This window comes from Aristolochia californica, unplaced genomic scaffold, assembly GCF_029961685.1.
Source record: "Aristolochia californica isolate CCGP_79_NKW_82.1479 unplaced genomic scaffold, dmAriCali1.0.hap1 SCAF_14, whole genome shotgun sequence".
NCBI lineage: Eukaryota > Viridiplantae > Streptophyta > Magnoliopsida > Piperales > Aristolochiaceae > Aristolochia > Aristolochia californica.
In genome coordinates this window covers 7,892,605-7,910,952 of record NW_027181815.1, presented here as the reverse complement: position 1 = coordinate 7,910,952, position 18,348 = coordinate 7,892,605, and the positions used below count along the sequence as shown (strand labels likewise).

The 18,348-nt window shown below is 35.0% G+C and overlaps 2 protein-coding genes across 5 annotated transcripts; one reads left to right on the top strand and one right to left on the bottom strand.

Annotated features, from left to right (window-relative positions):
- Window positions 1-158: 158 nt before the first annotated feature.
- On the top strand, window positions 159-10,008 carry LOC137950103 (uncharacterized). 4 transcript variants are annotated; one of them, XM_068796481.1, is made up of 9 exons: window positions 159-341; window positions 5,763-5,814; window positions 6,021-6,094; window positions 6,886-6,984; window positions 7,923-8,066; window positions 8,224-8,275; window positions 8,478-8,551; window positions 8,719-8,808; window positions 9,775-10,008. In XM_068796481.1, exons 1-9 carry the CDS (start codon window positions 217-219, stop codon window positions 9,833-9,835), a joined length of 771 nt encoding a protein of 256 aa, XP_068652582.1. In that variant the 5' UTR covers window positions 159-216; the 3' UTR covers window positions 9,836-10,008. The 4 variants fall into 4 exon arrangements, with proteins under 4 accessions (XP_068652582.1, XP_068652584.1, XP_068652585.1 ...); XM_068796483.1 differs by having other exon boundaries at window positions 8,719-8,812; XM_068796485.1 differs by lacking the exon at window positions 159-341 and adding an exon at window positions 776-910.
- An 8-nt stretch (window positions 10,009-10,016) lies between these two features.
- LOC137950104 (uncharacterized) lies at window positions 10,017-14,871 on the bottom strand. The gene is made up of 7 exons (XM_068796486.1): window positions 14,757-14,871; window positions 11,886-12,057; window positions 11,417-11,479; window positions 11,210-11,257; window positions 11,051-11,113; window positions 10,484-10,544; window positions 10,017-10,305 (listed from the first exon to the last, which is right to left on the bottom strand). Exons 2-7 carry the CDS (start codon window positions 12,030-12,032, stop codon window positions 10,262-10,264), a joined length of 426 nt encoding a protein of 141 aa, XP_068652587.1. The 5' UTR covers window positions 12,033-12,057; window positions 14,757-14,871; the 3' UTR covers window positions 10,017-10,261.
- Window positions 14,872-18,348: the final 3,477 nt, after the last annotated feature.

The window sequence follows — 18,348 nt, the reverse complement described above, 5'->3', positions numbered from 1 at the left end:
CAATAGGTATTCTTCTTAGCCAGAAAAAGTGAGTCGACATCTTTTTCGTTCTAACCTTTTTAAAATGTTAAAAAATGGTAAAGAGAAAATGTATGTCATCTTGTCGGGACCTCCCAAGAGCTTCCTTGGGACTCTCTGGTTGATTCCTTAAACACCTTTTTGCTTTCTGAGTCGTATAATTCTCGTTCTGTGACTCTGTTCTGTGGGACTCGTATCATGTCGTCTACACCTGTGGATGTATTGAAAACGCTCTTTATTCTGTTGGATTGCTTGATAATCTCCTCTGTCGTCTACACTCTCGTCACTGATGGTCTTCCCTTCCGCAAGGAGCTCCTGACGCCGTAAGCTTCACTTAATTTTGATATGGATCACTTACTAATTTTTACCTTTTTAAGTTTTTATCTTGGTACTACCATGCAATGCTACTTTCAAATTCTTCACTTCCCATCGTCGTCTCTCTGGCTCCAGGAGCTGGCCATCCTTCTTCTTCTTCCACTTACATTGAAATAAGAGAGTTGCAGCAAATTCATGCTCATACTATCAAGACAGGCGGAATCCTCGATCCCATTACCGCCGCTAAAGTCTTACACCTCTATGCTCTCTCCCATTTCCGTGACCTCCGACATGCTCCTACTTTTTTCGGTTGCGCGGAAACACCCAACTGCTTTTCGTGGACACTATCAGTAGAGCTTTTGCTGAGAGTGATGACCCCGCTGAGGCTTTAAATCTTTATTTCAAAACTTTATGATCATAGGATAATTTTGTGAGAAACCGTTTTCGCCATTCTGAGAATAGGTCATGTTTATGTATTGACTATTGGTGAGTGTACATAAGCTGTTGGACTTCATCAGATAAAGCTTGTCAGGAAGAGCTGAAATTTTTTTGTACGTTGACGTGGATCTCAATAAAAGTATGACAGCAATCTCATGTATTTTGTATGGTGAATTTCCAATTACTTTTTGCCATAACCCTAAGGTTGATAGCTTGTACTTCCAATTGAATAGTTATATGTTTAATGCTTACTCCCTAGAGGGTTGTGCCTTGGGATTTTCCTAGTTGGAGTGTGTCCAGGATCTTAATTTTGTATCTAGTGCCTGCATCATCTACGGGAAGGTTGATGTCAGCCAATTTTTTGAGAAATTTCTCTCGTTTATGGTGTTAGTTGGTCTTATTGAGATTGGATTTGAATGATTGTGCTTGGATTAGAGTTTTTTTATTGAAAACCCTAATTGTAGAAGTGGGCCCACACTATGCTGCCATCCGGTTGCCATTGTTGTCTATCATTTTTATGTTGATTGTTTCATAATATATGGCTGATTCTAGTGAGATAATTACTTCTATAAGAGAATATCTAGTTCAAAAGGTAAAAAACATTATTATTATCAAATGCTGAACAGTCAAAATAAGTTGAGTTAGTCAAAGTTAGTTCATAATTGTCTCATGGCTAAAAGGAAATCTACTACAGATGAATTGGAAAGAGAGGATAGCTAAGTCATGAACCTGTTACTCAATAGCATGGATTCCAAGTTGAGGAGTTAGATCATATGGATGTTTGTTGAAGCTTATATGTGCAAGAGAACAATCTCTCTAGAGTCTATGAATTGTGTTTAAGATTATTTAGCCTTAAGAGAGGTGAAATGATTGTAACTGATTTCTATAGTTAGTTGCAGAGCATTTTGTAGGAGTTAGCATTTTTTATCCATTCCCCATAGATGAAAAAAAGCTTAGACAACAACAAGGTTAGATCCACGTAGCAAAAATCCTAGATGGTTTGGGACCTGAGTTTGATGCAGTTCAAGCTTAATTACTTGCCTCAAATGACGTTTCATCACTTTTTAAAGCATTTAATAATGTAATGTCTGCTGAGATAGCAGTGACATCGACACATTGAGACCTCTTACAATCAGCAATTAGTATAGTACCTGGTGCCCCTAATGAGCTTCAACAGCTAGCTAGCATTCCATAGTTAAACTTCATTAGCCTCCTCCTCTACATCTATAGCTCAACCTACACTTCCTATAACTACGTTTGCCAGCTCAGGTATGTCTACCCTATATGTTAGTCTTGTTTCTTTTGTCACACATGTCAAGTATATCTTCTCTTTTCAATCCATCCTCTTCTTCTAAACAAGTTACTCTTGCTAATGGGTCTGTTTCTCCAGTCCATGGAGTCGGAAAAATCTAGCCTACATCCTCCTTGTCATTACAATCGATGCTATTTGTTCCAAAATTTCCTATTAACCTTTGGTCAATCAGTCAACTCACAAAATCTATGAACTGCTTAATAACGTTTTATCCTACTCATTGTGTGTTTTAAGATCTAAAGACTAGGAGGAGGATTGATTTAGGACATGAGAGAGAAGGACTTTATCACTTGTAAGACTCTCCACTCATTCAGTATAATAAGCAGCGGCTCACCTTTCCAATGGCATCTGTGGTTAGGGTGTCTTTCTCATGTAAAGTTGATTTAATTATTTTCAGATTTACACTCCAGTTTATCGTTTCAAAGTGAGTTGTGTCAACTTTGAAAGCATTAACCAACTTCATTTCCATTGAGTCAAAACAAAGAGTAGTTTTCTTTTTAAGATAATACATTCAGATGTATGGGGACCATGTCCAATTCCTAGTGTTTTTACTTATAAGTGGTTCATTTCCTTTATTGATGATTTCAGTTGTTTTATTTGAGTGTATCTTATATTAAAAATATTTGAAGTTTTCAATATATTTCTGAACTTTTATCATAAAATAAAAACTCAGTTTGATGTTTTTCTTTGTATTTTTTGCACTAATAATAGGCTAGAATTTATGAATCAAAAATTCGATTCGTTTTGTCATACTCATGGTATAATTCACCAATCTTCATGTGCGTTCACTTCACAATAAAATGGAGTAGCTAGAAAAAAAAAAATCTCCATCTTCTAGAAGTTGCTCGTGCTATGCTATTTCATATGAATTTCCCAAAATCTTATTGGGGTGATGTGATACTTACTACATATTTTTTAATAAACAGGAGGCTTTCATTTGTACTTGGAGGAAATTTTCTTTCCAAATATTGAAATCTAAAGCTGACTTCTGTTCTCTTTGCCTTCGTACCTTTGGATGTGAGTTTTGTATATATTTTTTGTTCTTTTGTTGATAAATTGTCTTCGCAAGCTGTTAAATGTGTATTTCTCGGTTATTATTACCTGTTATTGCCCTCCACTAGAAAGACAATTTGTATCAGTTGATGTACCATTTTTTGAGGATTTCCATTCTGTTTTTGGGCCAGACAAGTTGTCTACTCCATCCCTTGTATCTGTTGAGTATTGTTTCTCCTAGACCAATGGAGGATGCTCCTAGCCACATGCCTAGCATTGCAGCACCATAGCCACTACAAGTTTATCCACGATGGAAGTTTTTCATGACACCAACTAAACTTCTCTCTTCACCACCGATTCCAAAATCCTTTTCAACTAGCTATAGGTAGTTAATGATTTAGACCTTCCCATTGCAATTTGAAAAGGAGTTCATATGTCAACTAGCCATCCTCTTTCCCATTTTGTGTCATTTGATTCTCTCTGTGGTCAATTCAAAAAGTTTGTGTTGTCTTTGTCCTCCTATACATTTCTTCTTTAGTGTAGGAAGTCTTGGTATCTCCTCAATGGAAGCAAACTATGGATGTTGAGATGGAGGCTCTACATGACCAAGGTATATGGGTAAATATGAAATCCACCTCCTGATGTTGCAGTTTTTGTGTGTCACTAGATATATATTGTGAAATATAAAGCAAATGGTTTTATTGACAAGTATAAAGCCAGAATGGTGGCCAAGGGGTATACTTGAGTATAGGTTTTGAGACTTTCTCTCCTGTAGCCAGATTGACCTCAATCACAATCCTTGTATCTTTAGCAATGAATCCAAAATGACCCTTGTTTTAATTGGACATCAAGAATGTCTTTTTGTATGGTGACCTAGAAGAAGAAATGTATATGGAGCAACCTCCTAGGTTTGTTGCTCAAGAGAAGACCAGAAAAATGTGTAGATCAAAACATGCAACTTATTGACTCAAGTAGTCCTAGGGCGTGATTTAATAAGTTCAACCAAGTAGTAATGTCCTTTGGTTTTTATAGAAGCCATTGTGATCACTCACTATTTGTCATGAAAAGATCATCAAGAGTTGTAATGTTAATTGTGCATGTAGATGATATTATTTTGTCAAAAAATGATAGAAAGGGAATTGAAGAAGTCAAGAAGCATTTGGTAGTACTTTCAAACCAAATATCTAGGTTCACTCAAGTACTTTCTTAGGATAGATGTTGCTGAAAGGCAGGAGTTGTCTTAACCCAAATGAAGTATATTACAAATATGCTACAGGAGTATGGTTTGCTAAGAGCTAAACCTACAAAGACATTGATGGAGGCTGGTTATGATCTTCGTGATGGAGAGCAGCGATCAACTTAAAGATAAAACAGTGTCTTGGAGGTTGGTTAGAAAGTTGATTTATGCTACAGCTATACATCCCAATATATAATTTGTTATAAGAGTGGTGAGTCAGTTCATGGACTGTCCACATAAAGTTCATTTGGAAGTTACTCAAAGAATCTTGAAGTACTTAGAAGGATTGCCTAGGAAAGCATGCTTGTAGATACATGATTTTTCAGACGCTGATTATGCAGGGTTCAAGCTAGATATAAAGTCTACTACTAGGTGTTGTGTATTTTTAAGGGGAAACTTAATTAGCTAGAAGAGTAAGAAGCAAAATGTCGTGGTCCTCTCAAGTACAAAAGCAGAATATAGAGCAAGAGGTCAGTGTTCTACGAGTGAACTAAACATATAGAGGTTAATTGCCAAATTGTTATTTTCATTGCAAACAAATCAATTTTCTATAAGTGAATTAAACATATAAAGGTTGATTGCCAAATGGCTATATTCATTGCAAACAATCCACATCTACAAGTGAACTAAACATATAGAAGTTGAGTGTGAAGCGGCTATTTTCATTGCAAGCAATCCAATTTTCCATAAGTAAACTAAACATATAGAAGTCAATTGGCACTTTATTTGAGATGTTGTGTTGAAGAAGGAAATTGTTATCCCTTATGTTAGGTCAGGTGACCAACTTGGTGACATATTTACCAAAACCTTGGGTAAGCACGAGTTTGGAATACTTTGCAACAAGATGAGACTTCTAGATATATATGCTCCAACTTGAAGGGGGGTGTTAAATATCTAGGGGTATTTTGATCAGTTTACATATTTTGTATGAATCTGTAAAAGTGACAGAGAGATTGGGTGCTTGGTAGACATAGGTGGTCTAGATTACATGTTATTGTGATGTGTAATTAGGGAGATAGAGAGCTTTGAGTCTTGAGAGGTATTTAGTAAATGGATATTAAGTCACTTAAGTGAGAAATAAAAGAGAAGTGGGTCTAACTTTTACCCCCATCGAGTGCCATTCAACCTGCTCTATTTCTCCTTGCTCTCTTTCTTCTTTTTTCCTCTACTCTTCTTTTATTTTACATCTTTTCTCATACTTAAATTCAAAGTATGTTGAATTTTTGCCTGACATTAGCGGTGACAGCCCCTAGGCCTACCTAATATTGAACATTTCAGGCATACATCCAGGCATGCAATTATATTCCTAAACATGCATGCAACTTCAAATGATTATCTTTGAGCTAAACTGGTTTACTTCTGCCATCTGGAGAAGTGCAGTGGAGCATAATGACTTACACACTCCCTTATGGAAAGGATCTAACCTAAGCAATTTTGAACTCTTTGTAGATGGATGGTGGCCACCCTTGTTGACTTTTATATTGACATCATTCCTATTGCGGTATGTCACAGCTTTAGCACCCACAGTCATAGGGTTTGGATCTCCAGTAACAAAGTGCTAAATTGATTTACTGGCGGTATTTTTTATGGCAAGATTTCTTAAAACTTTGCTTTATAGTAAACATTCCAGAAAGCTCCTTGGGAAATTAAGTTTCTGAAGGGTTCAATGATAACTGAAAAGCATGTAACCTCACAATTGTTTACCAGGTTTGGGTTGTTTACAAAGAATCAAGCTGGATCAGTACTGTATTCTGGATAGTTCTTCTACTATGTTTTGGAAGGTAAAGTTCCAAATGATCCATTTGTTCTTATCTTAGGTTTTTAGCTATTCCATTGTTTTGTTGGGATAAGCTGAAAATGGATGAATTGCCCTTGCATTATCAATAATGTCAAATTGGTCCCTGTGATATATTATTTCCATCTTTGAACAGCAGCTGCAGACAACTAAGTTGAAAATAGAGAGTAAAAACTATAATCCTCAAAAGTAGCCTGGAAATACAGTTGAACTTCCACAAGGTCACAGGTTTTCCATCTTCTCCACCTATATTTTTGAAGACATAAGAACTTTGTAATGCAAAAGATATGTTGTCCAGAAGCCATCATTTCCAAAAGGAAATCAATCTTTTTTATATCTGATCTAGCAACTTAGTTTATACGTTTTTTTTTCTTTTATAACAATCAATAGTTAGCTGAAAGGTGTAAAAATCAGTTCATTATAATATACTGGAAATATTTCATTCAATTCTAGGTTCCTCTTTGGATGTTTGTGAAGGATCTATCACGTTCTCGATCATGCAAAACCCAATTGCATGAATTTTTTAGTCACTTAGATGGTTGGTATATCTGATAAATGGTTAAATGCAGATGTTATGAAGATGAGTATGGATGAAATGACTGGATACATCTGAGCCTTATCAAAGAAACACATAAAATGATACAAGATGAGGTCCAACCACTATAGTAATCCACAAGGGCTTACAGTTATTATATTGAAAGTCTTACGAATCTTTACAATTTTCCCATACACTTGTTTCAATGAATTGGTAATAATTGCTTTCTTTTCTATTTTCAGCATTACTACATGCACCTATATTATTTTTCAGCTTTTCAAGCTCTCATCACAGCAGATGCAAGATCCTTTTTATCATGTATTGCTGAGATCCCATAGCAGGCAAGTGTTTCTTTTTTCTTTCAAAGAATTTATTATAGGTAATTTATAATCTAATTTGCACAAAAAATAGATGTCTTGACACATTGGTCTGCAATTGCACAATTTCCTCAATTGTAACAGACTAGAATTTTGTTTGTCTGTGCTATCCAAGTTCCTAGAGAAGGCGATGGGCCTAGATGAGCTGTTGTTTGTGACTCATTTACTTCCTTATTCCCACTATCTCATAATAATTGTATTTGATATTCATGTTTCATTATTTGGGCTTGAGTTACATTACTTCATATGCCACTCACTGTGGTCTCTCTTTTGGAGAGATGTCTTTTTTGAAGACTGGGTATATTGATCTTATTATTATTCGACCTCTTCCCCTCATAAACTCCATGAGCTGATGTTTATAGTTTCCGACTTCCCCTGTCTTATTTGCAATGGTCAGGTTAATCATTCCAAAGATATTAAAAGAAGAATCCTCATGCTAAAGTATTAAAGAATTTCAACGGTCAGGTTAATCATTCCATAGATATTAAAAGCAAAATCCTCATGCTAAAGTATTAAAGAATTTCAAAAGTCTCTGTTTATTTAATCGAATCTTTGCTTCAAGATGGCAACTCTGAAAAGAAAAGCAATAAAAGTCCTGCCTTCAAAGAAGCGACATTCAGAGACGAAGCAGAGACGAAGTGCCTTGTTTGCTGCATTTTATTCCTCAGTGTTTACCATCTAGGTTTATTTGCTATTTCAAGATACTTTTTGGATGGCTCTTTTCCATTTATAATTTCATTTTACTACCCAAAACAAAATCATTTCTTTTCTCTACATTTCAACAAACAAGTATTTGGTAATCTGATATTTTCTTTGCTTGGCAGTTCTAAATTTTTCTATTGTTTACTTTTTTCTTTTTCTTTGAGAATCCAATCACTTATTGGTTGAAATATTGTCTGTAGGACTGGTAGTCAAAAAGAGTGGAACTTCTCTTCTGTTGTTGCGGCTAGGATTCTGTTCACTGCATTGGGTTGCTTGATGTTGGTGACTTTGCTTTACACACTCCTCACTGATGGTTCTCCTTTCAGTAGAGAGCTTTTGACACCGTGAGTTAGATTTCATCTCTGTTTTCTTCTTATGCTTTTGTTTCTGTGATTATTTAGTGGTGTCTATTAAGTTCTTTGGTGGTTCCTTTTTCCTTTTTTCTGGACTGCATCCACATTTTCAAATAAACATCAGCTGATATCATGAAATTTTTTGCAGGTGGCTGGTAGCAACTCTAGTTGATTTCTATGTTAATATTGTGGCCATAGCGGTATGAGAATATAATATTTAAGCCGTTAAGAGTGGTCAAGTAAATTATTTGTCATCAGATACTTTATTCCTAGTGATTCTGCTTTTTTTTTTTCTAAAATTTTTTGTCTTAGTATTCTATGATGTTTTAAAAGATGCTAGACCTTTCGATGTTTTCCCTTGAAATAAAATATATCAAGCTACTCATGTGTATGCTTTCTAAGGTTTGGATCGCTTACAAGGAAGCAAGTTGGATCAGTGCTTTCTTTTGGATAGTGCTCTTGGTATGCTTTGGAAGGTTAGCAATCTGTTTACAGTTTAAACATTAATTATGTTAAGATTTGACCATGCTATCACCAATGTGTAGTCAATCCTTCAAGACTATACTGTGTTTCATCTCTAGTTTAAAATGGGACATATTATTGCCTCAGGGTTTTTGGTGATGTTCTTTTTCTTTCTATGCAGCATTGCCACATGTTCTTATTTTGTTATTCAGCTATTTCAATTATCATCACAAGAGCCATTATACAACGTCCTGTTGAACGGTAGCAGCAGGCAAGTACGAATCAACACCATAAGTGCATTAGTCTGTTGACCTATAATTTACGTTCTATTTTTATGAATCCATTGAATTGACAGTTCTGTCCACCCAATTAGGGTCACTGATGATGAAAATGATGATTGAATTTGATGTGATCTTTATAGGTTGCACAGGGTGTTCATGGAAGTATGCACCCATTAGTAACTGGTGGCATCATTATACTTCTTAATGCACGATTAGTTGTATATTATGAGTTGAGCCCATGTCATGCAATTAATTGACTAGTTTCTCAAATGTTAAATACCAGTTCAAAAACTTTAAGCTGGGAGTGTTAAGGAATAATCTCACATGGATTAAGAAGTACAAAGATCTTGAGTTTATTAGTTGGGAAAGAGGTTTCCTAAGTTGGTTAGTCATTTTGGGATGGGCATTGGACCCAAATTCACAGGGAGCATAGTGGGGGCCTCATCGTTGGTGTTTCTCCTGCAATGCTTCCAACTCCAAAATTTCCTATTAAGTGGTTTCAAAAAGTAAAAACTGGTTTCATGTGGAGAGTGTTGAATCCTTTTCACCCTTATAAACATCGAGTTGATCAACCTTTGTTCTACCAAATTTGGAGGGCATTGCTCCAATCCAAAAACCTCCCAATTGATTCTGAGAACAAACTTTACATTTCTCATTTATTTATTATTGTGATAGAATGACAAAAATTTCAGAGACCTGATAACTCATAATTTTATAAAGTATGAAAGTTGTTTGAGTTTAGTCATAACATGAGTTGGAGAAGAAGAAGGCCCTGGAGGTAGGAACTCCCAGATCCAGTGAAGTCTCTATAAGATATGCAATTGATAACTTGTGTAAATATAATTCCATTGTGGCATACTCACAGTTTTTCAAATTAGAGCATATTACTCTTGTAGTTGATGATATTCTTTGGTAAAAATGTGGACTTACAATATCAAACATTTTTTTTATGGCAGGTTGTCTTACACTAAAATGAATGAAGGCTATGCAGGTTTTCCTTGTCAACCGCTATCATAAACAGCTATTTACACTCTCAAACAGCTATTCCTCTAAGTGTTTTTTTCATAAACTCTGGTGCTTAATAGGCGTAACTGTGGTATTCATATCTTAACAGTTGAATAATATTAATGCCCTTCTTCTAGGCTATTAATACGCCTTAAATGCGAACGTCACTGAACATATTAACAGAAGTAATGTGTAACATAGAATACTTCATACGCTGTCATTACTCATTAGTTTCTGCATCACAGAGAAGCAACCTTGGCACGGTGAGATGATACAGCAGAAAGCTGATTCCCACTCACATGTGTACATAAACGCAACTGTATCACTTATTGGTACATGAATTGGGTGGGAAGGAGAGACCAGCTCATCAGGTTCATTCCTCGCGTATCAGAACAATCATCACGGTTTACTGGTGATATAGGAAAAAAATCACCAGCATTACTCATTGCTCCCAGGATCCTCAGATGTTGTAGTCACCCCATCTGCAAAACGAGGAAGAAACAGAATGGTGAAGAAATGAGATTTTTATATAATAATATTATGATGCACGGGGTATAACGCACAGATCATAATACGGGTTAATTTTGTGTGAATATTATCCTGTGTAAACTTAAAAAAACAGAAATAGATTATTATGGCTGCCAGTAGCAGAAGGCATACCTTCACCTTCAGCTGGAGCATACGCTGATCGCCTAGAGCGTACTTGCTGATGTGGTGTAGGCTGAAAATAATAGCGGATACTTGTTGCATTATATTTACAAAAATTTACCATGTTAAATTCAAATGTGTAAGAGCAAAATGCATCTCACGTTCTAACGCAGTCCCCTAATTTAACCAAGACAACTGTGCTAAACAGAGTTGATTGCACAAATATTTAAGGGTCTGTTTGGAACCCCATTGAATATTTAGTGAAAAGAAGAATTTGACTATTATTATTCCCAAATATATTTAGTGAAAAGTAGAATTTGATTATTATCTCTTTTTCACCAATAATAATGGTCAAATTCTTATTTTCTTTTGTAGGGATTCCAAACAAACCCAAATAGAAAACAGTAAATGGTAGTGGGAAATCTAATTGAAAATTTTAAAGGAATGGTTGCATAAAATTAAAATAAAAATAAAAACAACCAACACCAAAATGCACATGTACTGAAAGACAAAAGAAAACTGAACTCTTTTCTTGAAAAAGAAACCAGACATACTTTACTTAAAATCATGCAATGGTACCTGCAGTTTTGGCCGAAGTGCCTCAAGTGGTCCTTTGGGCTTATGACCTACAGGTGCACCTTGCTGCCAAAGATATAAAGAATCAGGAGAGAGCTTATTAGTCACGCTGAAACAGCACACAATGCTCAAAAATAAAGAAAGCATAAACATTTTCAAAACCTTTCCAAGAGCCCAATCTGCAGAATCAAAGAAAGCTCGCTCATGGTCCTGCCATGAAAACAAATTCAAAAATTAAAAATAACATATTAAACATCTCAAGTTCACTCAATGAGCAGGCAAATGCATAAACTCCTCCCAGGAGCACTGCTCCCTTAGTTACATGGTCTATAGTACAAGTAAGTTCAATATGAAGAGAGAAATTATTACCTTAGAAATGAGTGGTGGTTTCTTAGGTATCAGTCCACCATACTTTTTCTTTAGCACTTCCTCCTACATGAGACAGGACAGCAATTGTTATTAACAATGACAATAAACTGGGTGACAAAGATATGACCTTGCAGAAAAACTCAATTATATTTTCAAGTCTGGACATAGACCATTCAACCATCTCAGATATCAAGTAACTGCAGATTATGCATAATACATCCTCTTTTCTTTTTTTGGTCATTCTATTACAATAGGTTTGTCTGCAGACCCTCCAGACCTAGGGTGGTCCGACCCAAAACCTCGCAACAGCAAACCCCCCACAAGACCACTGAGCTGCAGCCAAAGTCTCAATTCCTCTTTTCTTGAAGACATCATAATAATAAGAATCATACTAATAACAATAACAGCAATAAGATGATGATGATGATGATGATGATGATGATGATGATAAGAATAACATTAAGAATACCTCCTGTTGTGGTGACGGCATTGAGTTTTCTTCACTTGTGTTTGAATGTTCTGAGTCCTCCATGGGTGAATCTTCATCAACTCCCTCTCCATTGGCATTCTCCAAATGTTCCAGCTCTTTGTCATCATCAACCTTTATGCCTGACATATTGACGACAAACTAACCTGCAATCCTGCAGCCAAAACCAAAAATAATTTCGGTTACATTGTACATCAAAATCAAAGTCTTTCCATTATTCATAATCCTGAGTCCCCAATATGATTGATGAGAAGGAAGCGTTCAAAAAAAGGAAAGAAGAACCTATACAGTTGCTGCACAAACTTCCCCAAACTTGATCTTCACTGTTAGGTCAAGGTTAGTAGCTTGAAAAATCTAACCATAATAGGCTACAAATCCTTCTAGGGAAAAAAAAAAACTAGGATTTTGGACTCGACATTCAGATAGCAGTTCAAAATAAAAAATAAAACTGGTCAATACCTCTGCAGATATTAAAGAATAAGAGTGATATTACGTCTTCATAATAACGTTAATCTAGCAGAAGATTCTGACAACGCACTCTTGAAAAGATTTACAAAAGTTTAAGAATTTGTTAACTATAAACTTTCCCTGTAAACCTAAAATGTATGCAACTTAAAACAAAAGTCTAAAACTTTGAACTAGATACAGCTTCAGTCCAAAATAACCAGATAATCCCATGAGTTCTGAAATTTAGGAACTGATTTCGTTTTTTTTTTTTTTGTTTTTCTGAAGATATGCTTATTCTTTTGATTTCTTACCATATAACAATTACAAGATATCTTTAAACAACTTGTGTAGTTAGAATACAACAGAGAAGCCAGTAATCAGTTAGGCAGTTTGAATGTTGAGCAACAATTGGGACCTAATAGAATAATCGATTTGCAAGAGGGAGTCAAGTAATATTTTATCTTAAGACAGTCATTTAAGTGTCAGTTCAGGAGTTAGTCAAGAATCACATGCACAAATATGTACAGAGAGAGAAAGGAAGGGAGGGAAATGGCTCCACATGTAAACACAAGGAAAACTTCTTCATTGTCCAAGCATTTTTTTGTCCCTCTTGCTGATTTTCATTCACAAAATAATCCTCCACTATAAACAGACACCCAGTGTTTTTCCTACTATGTCCGAATGTGTGTTTTATCCACATGTCTTCTTGGTTGTAACCAATGATTTTCTAATTTGTGTGATCTAAGTAAGTCATCAGAGAAAGATGATGCAAATGAAAAATTCTGAGTCCAAAAAGTACAGATTTATTACTCATCCAAACAGGTGATCCAAAAAGAGCCAATATCACACAATGGTGCATGGCTGAGACCTAGCAAACATGACGAAATTTAATACTCAATGTGCCCAAATGATGTCAAATTGATCACGTAATCATTTGCATTTATATACAAAGGATTGACTTTAGCATATTATATAAGTCTTTTTTTACAAGACATCTGGTAATGAAAAACATATTAGGCAAAATTTGCAGAATAATTTACAACAAAATAAAAAAACAGCAAGTTAAAATAGAAAAATGAACAAAGGAAGAAATAAAAGCCAATTCTATCTTGAGGAAAGATCTTGTAATGAAAAACTCTGAAATTAAACATCAGCTTAACTGAAAGATAAATAAAATATAAAATTATCAAAACTTCTTAAAAGTTATCAAGACTAATTTTTTACTTGTCCATTTTTTACTAGAATTATTCGAGTTTGGATCTATGGTAAAATGAAATGGAACAGTGGACCAAAAGATATGGATCAAGAGAATGGACTTTAAATCTATGTGTCATTAGCATAGAAGTATACATCACAAAGTTTTTTCTTTTATTTTTAATTTTTTACAAGCGTCACAAAGTCAAGAGTGAAAAATTGCAAAATTTGTACTAATCAGGTTCCCCAGTTTCAAGTCAGGGAGCCCATATCATAAAGGAAATTACGCAGGTCAAATGTATATTTTACTCCTGACCTTCACACAGAAGCTTACAGATATTCCTTCATACTGAAATGTTAATCATCTATGGCTAGATAAATGTAAAAATATTAAAAAAGAATATATAAACTATACTGGCATTGAGTCAATGTTCACTCAAGTCCTTGAAACTAATTGACAAGCTTGGTGTTTGCCTTTTTTTTTTCGCATAACAAGAAAGAGAAATTTAAATTCTTTATTATCTGTAAAAATAAGTTGACTAATAATCAATGCCTTAAGTGTTTTTAAAATTTAAAATTTGAATTTGAGTCACCAAGTGGATATTTAGCATGACTAACAGCTTTTGCTAACCTTCCATTGACTAATAGCCAATGTCACTTGACATTTTTTAAAATTTAAAATTTGAATTTTAAGACACTAAGCGGATATTTAGAAAACTAACAGCTTTAATTAACTTTCCATCCCTTCCAATCTAACTAGCTCACTTAACCTTAGTACAGGTAAACCTTATTATAGAATCCAAACCAAGCAAAGCGCAGTAGTTGAACTGAAAGATCCATGCATAACTCTAGAACCATCTCTCACACAGGAGGAAAATAGTTCAAATTTTGAATAAATAAATTCAACGACTCGATTCATCCGAGCGCCTCACAAGAACTATCAAAATTCACAAGCAGATAAATGAAAAAAAAAAGCACCAAATCAACTATTGACTTTTGTCGACATCTCCAGAGCACAAAATTATTCCTATAAATGTCTAAAAGGTAAAACGAAGTTAACTACAGCAGACTACAAATTGATAACCCTAGAAGTTGAAAGACGCTACTTAAACTGGATCGGCAAATGCAGATCGGACATGATCTGAGGTAGACAGTCAAATAACTGGAAAGAATAGAAAGCAAAACAAAACATTCAAGAGTAGATCAGCATACCGAGCAAAGCAACTTGCAGTGAAGAAGATGATTCAAAGGAACTTTGGCCTCTTTCTCCCTCGCCTGGTTCCAAAGACGAATAAGATACTGATGGGCCGACAGCCAGGTAAAAATCAGTAAATAGCAGCGTAGCGTAGCTCTGCCGTCCGGACTTGCCAAAGCGCGCACCACAGTGGCACGTGCAGCGCTTGAAACGGAATCTAATGAGGCATGGGGAATCACGTGGTCAGTCTGAAGGCGTTCCACTTCGGTCAACCATCTGACCGTTTGAATGGAGGTTTTCCCTTCTCTATTCAAAACGTTTTTCTTACCAATTATTGCATGAATAATTTGATTCTATGAAATTCATCCCTTTGATTAGTTGATCATTAAGAGGTGGTGTGTTATATTTATAACTATGTTCTAGAGCCTAATACACAAAGTGAGAATACTTTCGCAGTTAATTTATTTGTTAACTCTATGCATCACAATAGAACAAAACATATGGAGATTAAACATCATTTTCTTAGAGAATATGTTTAAAAAGGTCTAATCAAAGTATAATTTGTGACAACAAATGAACAACTAGCAAAAAATTAGAAGTCAATTAGGATCGATTGATGTGACATTTGGATAGATTGAAAATGCTCAAGAAATTGATGTTTGGTCGCTCATACACCATTAAAGTGACTTTAAAAATTTCCAGACAAAAAAAAAAAAAAAAAGTTGCTATAACAAATTGTCTAAACAATCATGTAAACTCTCAATTCTAAATATGTTCGTTTGAGCAAAGTGTCAAACTATGTAAGACAAAGGTCTCAAGAATATGCAGGTCAACAAGGCTATTCACACGGATGACCAAAGGAACACATACTAAGAATTATGATTTAAACACTAGGATGAACAGACAAGTCCTGTTAATCAAATAGTGTTCGATTATAAATAGTCAACATGTGCCACACAATTTTTAAAACCCCCCATCTGATTGACTAGGGTACTAACACACCTGTGTTCACCCTAAGTCCTTTCAAAATCTTCCAAATCTTATTTCCAAATTTCTCTAAAATAGGAAAATCAAATAAGTAAGTCACTCAAGAGCCTGAATATTCGTCTAGGGTTGTGAAAAAGAGACAAAAAAAAAGAAAATGGGAAAAATGGACAAGTATCATTGCCATGATTCCCAACTTTTGCAAGAAGAAGGGACTATTTATAAGCCTCCTTATGCCTTGATGCCTTTCAAGGAAGTGTTTAATTTCTCTATCCAATTAAAAAGTGTAGGGATTGGTAAACCCTTGAGAAACCTTTAGTTGTTGAGTCTCATAGAAAAAACTCTAGATGACTAAGGATTGAGCAAGTTCTATCTATAATATGAAGAAATATTCAGTTAGTGAAATTGTTGTTACAAATTTATATGCATGTATGTGGGTGGAAAATTCACTCCAACCAAGTAATAGAGTTATTCACTAAAAAATAAAGGAAAATATGTAAGATTAGATGGCAAGGATGTAAATGCAATATATAGAAGATCTAATGGTGGGTCATAGTACTTTGGAGACTAGTATGGATCATGAGCCTTTTAAGCTCATCTTGGAATCATTAAACATGGATCAATGTGGCAAGAAGAAAAATTCTCCAATAACCAAATTAAATGAAATTGATAGGTTATTATAGTCAATCATTCAGTACTCAATTTGTAGTAAAACGACCAAACACATGTTAGTGAGTGACAAAGTGTTGCTCTACATGCTCAAAATGGAAATTGAGTTTGATTTGGGGGTGTATGTAAATGATGTCATCTTTCAAAACTGACAAAAGGACTTGAAACTTGTTCATGGACAGTTCATTGTTAATTTGGTATCAAAGAATGGATTCAAACTTGACAACTATGAAATTGAAAAGGTGACCAAGTTTGTATAGGACCATAGTGCTTGGCATTAGTAGTTCTATGGGCATTAAAAGGGAGAAAAAGAGGCAGTAAGAAAGAAACATCTACTTGGGGAGAAGACTCAAGGAGAAGAGGTTCCACCATCTTCCGAAAATGAGAGAAGAGCATAAGTTGGTGGATGAAATGGGTAGTGAAACAACAAAGGTGGAGGAAGTAGTGAATGCCTTTGTAAGGTCTGACTGGTGAGGACCTGGTAAGCTTAATAGCCAGGGAGAGGCAAGAGCTCAAGTCGGTGATACTTGAGGGGGAAAGGAAAGAGAGAAAAGTGAAGAAAAAAAATACCAAAAACTAGTCATGAGCCAAATGACCTATCAAGGTTGTTATTCCCTTTAGGCCTATAGTTATCATCACTACAATATTACCAGGAGAAGAAGAGGAAATGTTAGAATTTGCCTCCAAATTTGTTGTGAACTCGCCAAAAATGTCTACTTCCAATGGGAAGAGAAAGAAAACACAAGCTTCAAATGAGCCTTTCCTCAAGGAGACCTCTAATTTCTTAATCATGTACAAGCAATACTATGAAATCTCTTTAGATACATGGCCTATAAAGACCAAGAATTTAGCATCCCTAGATGAAATTAACCCCTTTCTATTTGATCTTTTTTGTATTTAAATGTAATTCACAATCTTTAATCAAATAAAAAGATTTCTTCTCATTTCAATTTTGTATGCAATTTATTACTTGTATCTGGTCTAGATTTGATTATATTAAAAGGGGGAGACAATCACCAAGGTAATAAGCACTTAAAATCTTTTAAAGAAAAAAGATAAATTAGACTATAGAGCCTCTAAGAACAAAAGGCTCTTCAATTTTTTTATGATGCATCACTTTGGGAGAGTAGAGTAAAAACATAGGTGACAAACTCTTGGGAGTTTTTTCATCTATTTATGCATTTTTAGACAAATTAATTACAAATTTCTTAATTGCCCATGGGTATTTTCCATTTCAAAAAAGGGGGAGATTGTTGGTTTGGAGAACCCTATAAAGTTAATTTTGATGATAAGAAATAAATAGGAATTAATTATGAAATTTGAATAATAAAAAAAGGCAAAAAAAAACGAGGCAAACTATCCATCCAACTGATCATAAAGCGATTGACTTGCCCATGTAAAAAGTCAGAAGAGTTATTAAGAAGTTAACGTAGACTATCTAATCGCCCAAAAGACAGTCAACCAACTAGGAGAGAAATGGTTCTTGTAGAGGATTATTCTTCCAACCATCCGAGCAGCTAAAACTACAAAGAAAAGAAGAGAAGGATCACATTTTAGGGCAGATTGATTGGAACTCTATTGTCCAAATGGACATGAGAGAGAAAACACCATTGCAATCCACTCGCACAAGCATCCATCCGACTGATTTATCAAATGAACAACAAAAGAGAAAGAAAGGACACCATGACAACGAAAGAAGTCTATCTGATTGGACAAATACCATTTTATCGGACTAATGAGATAAAAACTTATGGAATTAATTGTTACCCCACCAAACAAACGAACAAATATCGTCTAATTAGACTAGTGAGAGAAAAACTTCTAGAAGTGACCCTGCACCCCACCAACCAAACGATTTGAAGAAAAATGGAGCACTTTTTAAAGGTTGTCCAACCAGAGTTTAGTACTCCAAGCACTTATTTAAAAATTCCATAAGAAGAATTTTTAGATATTTGA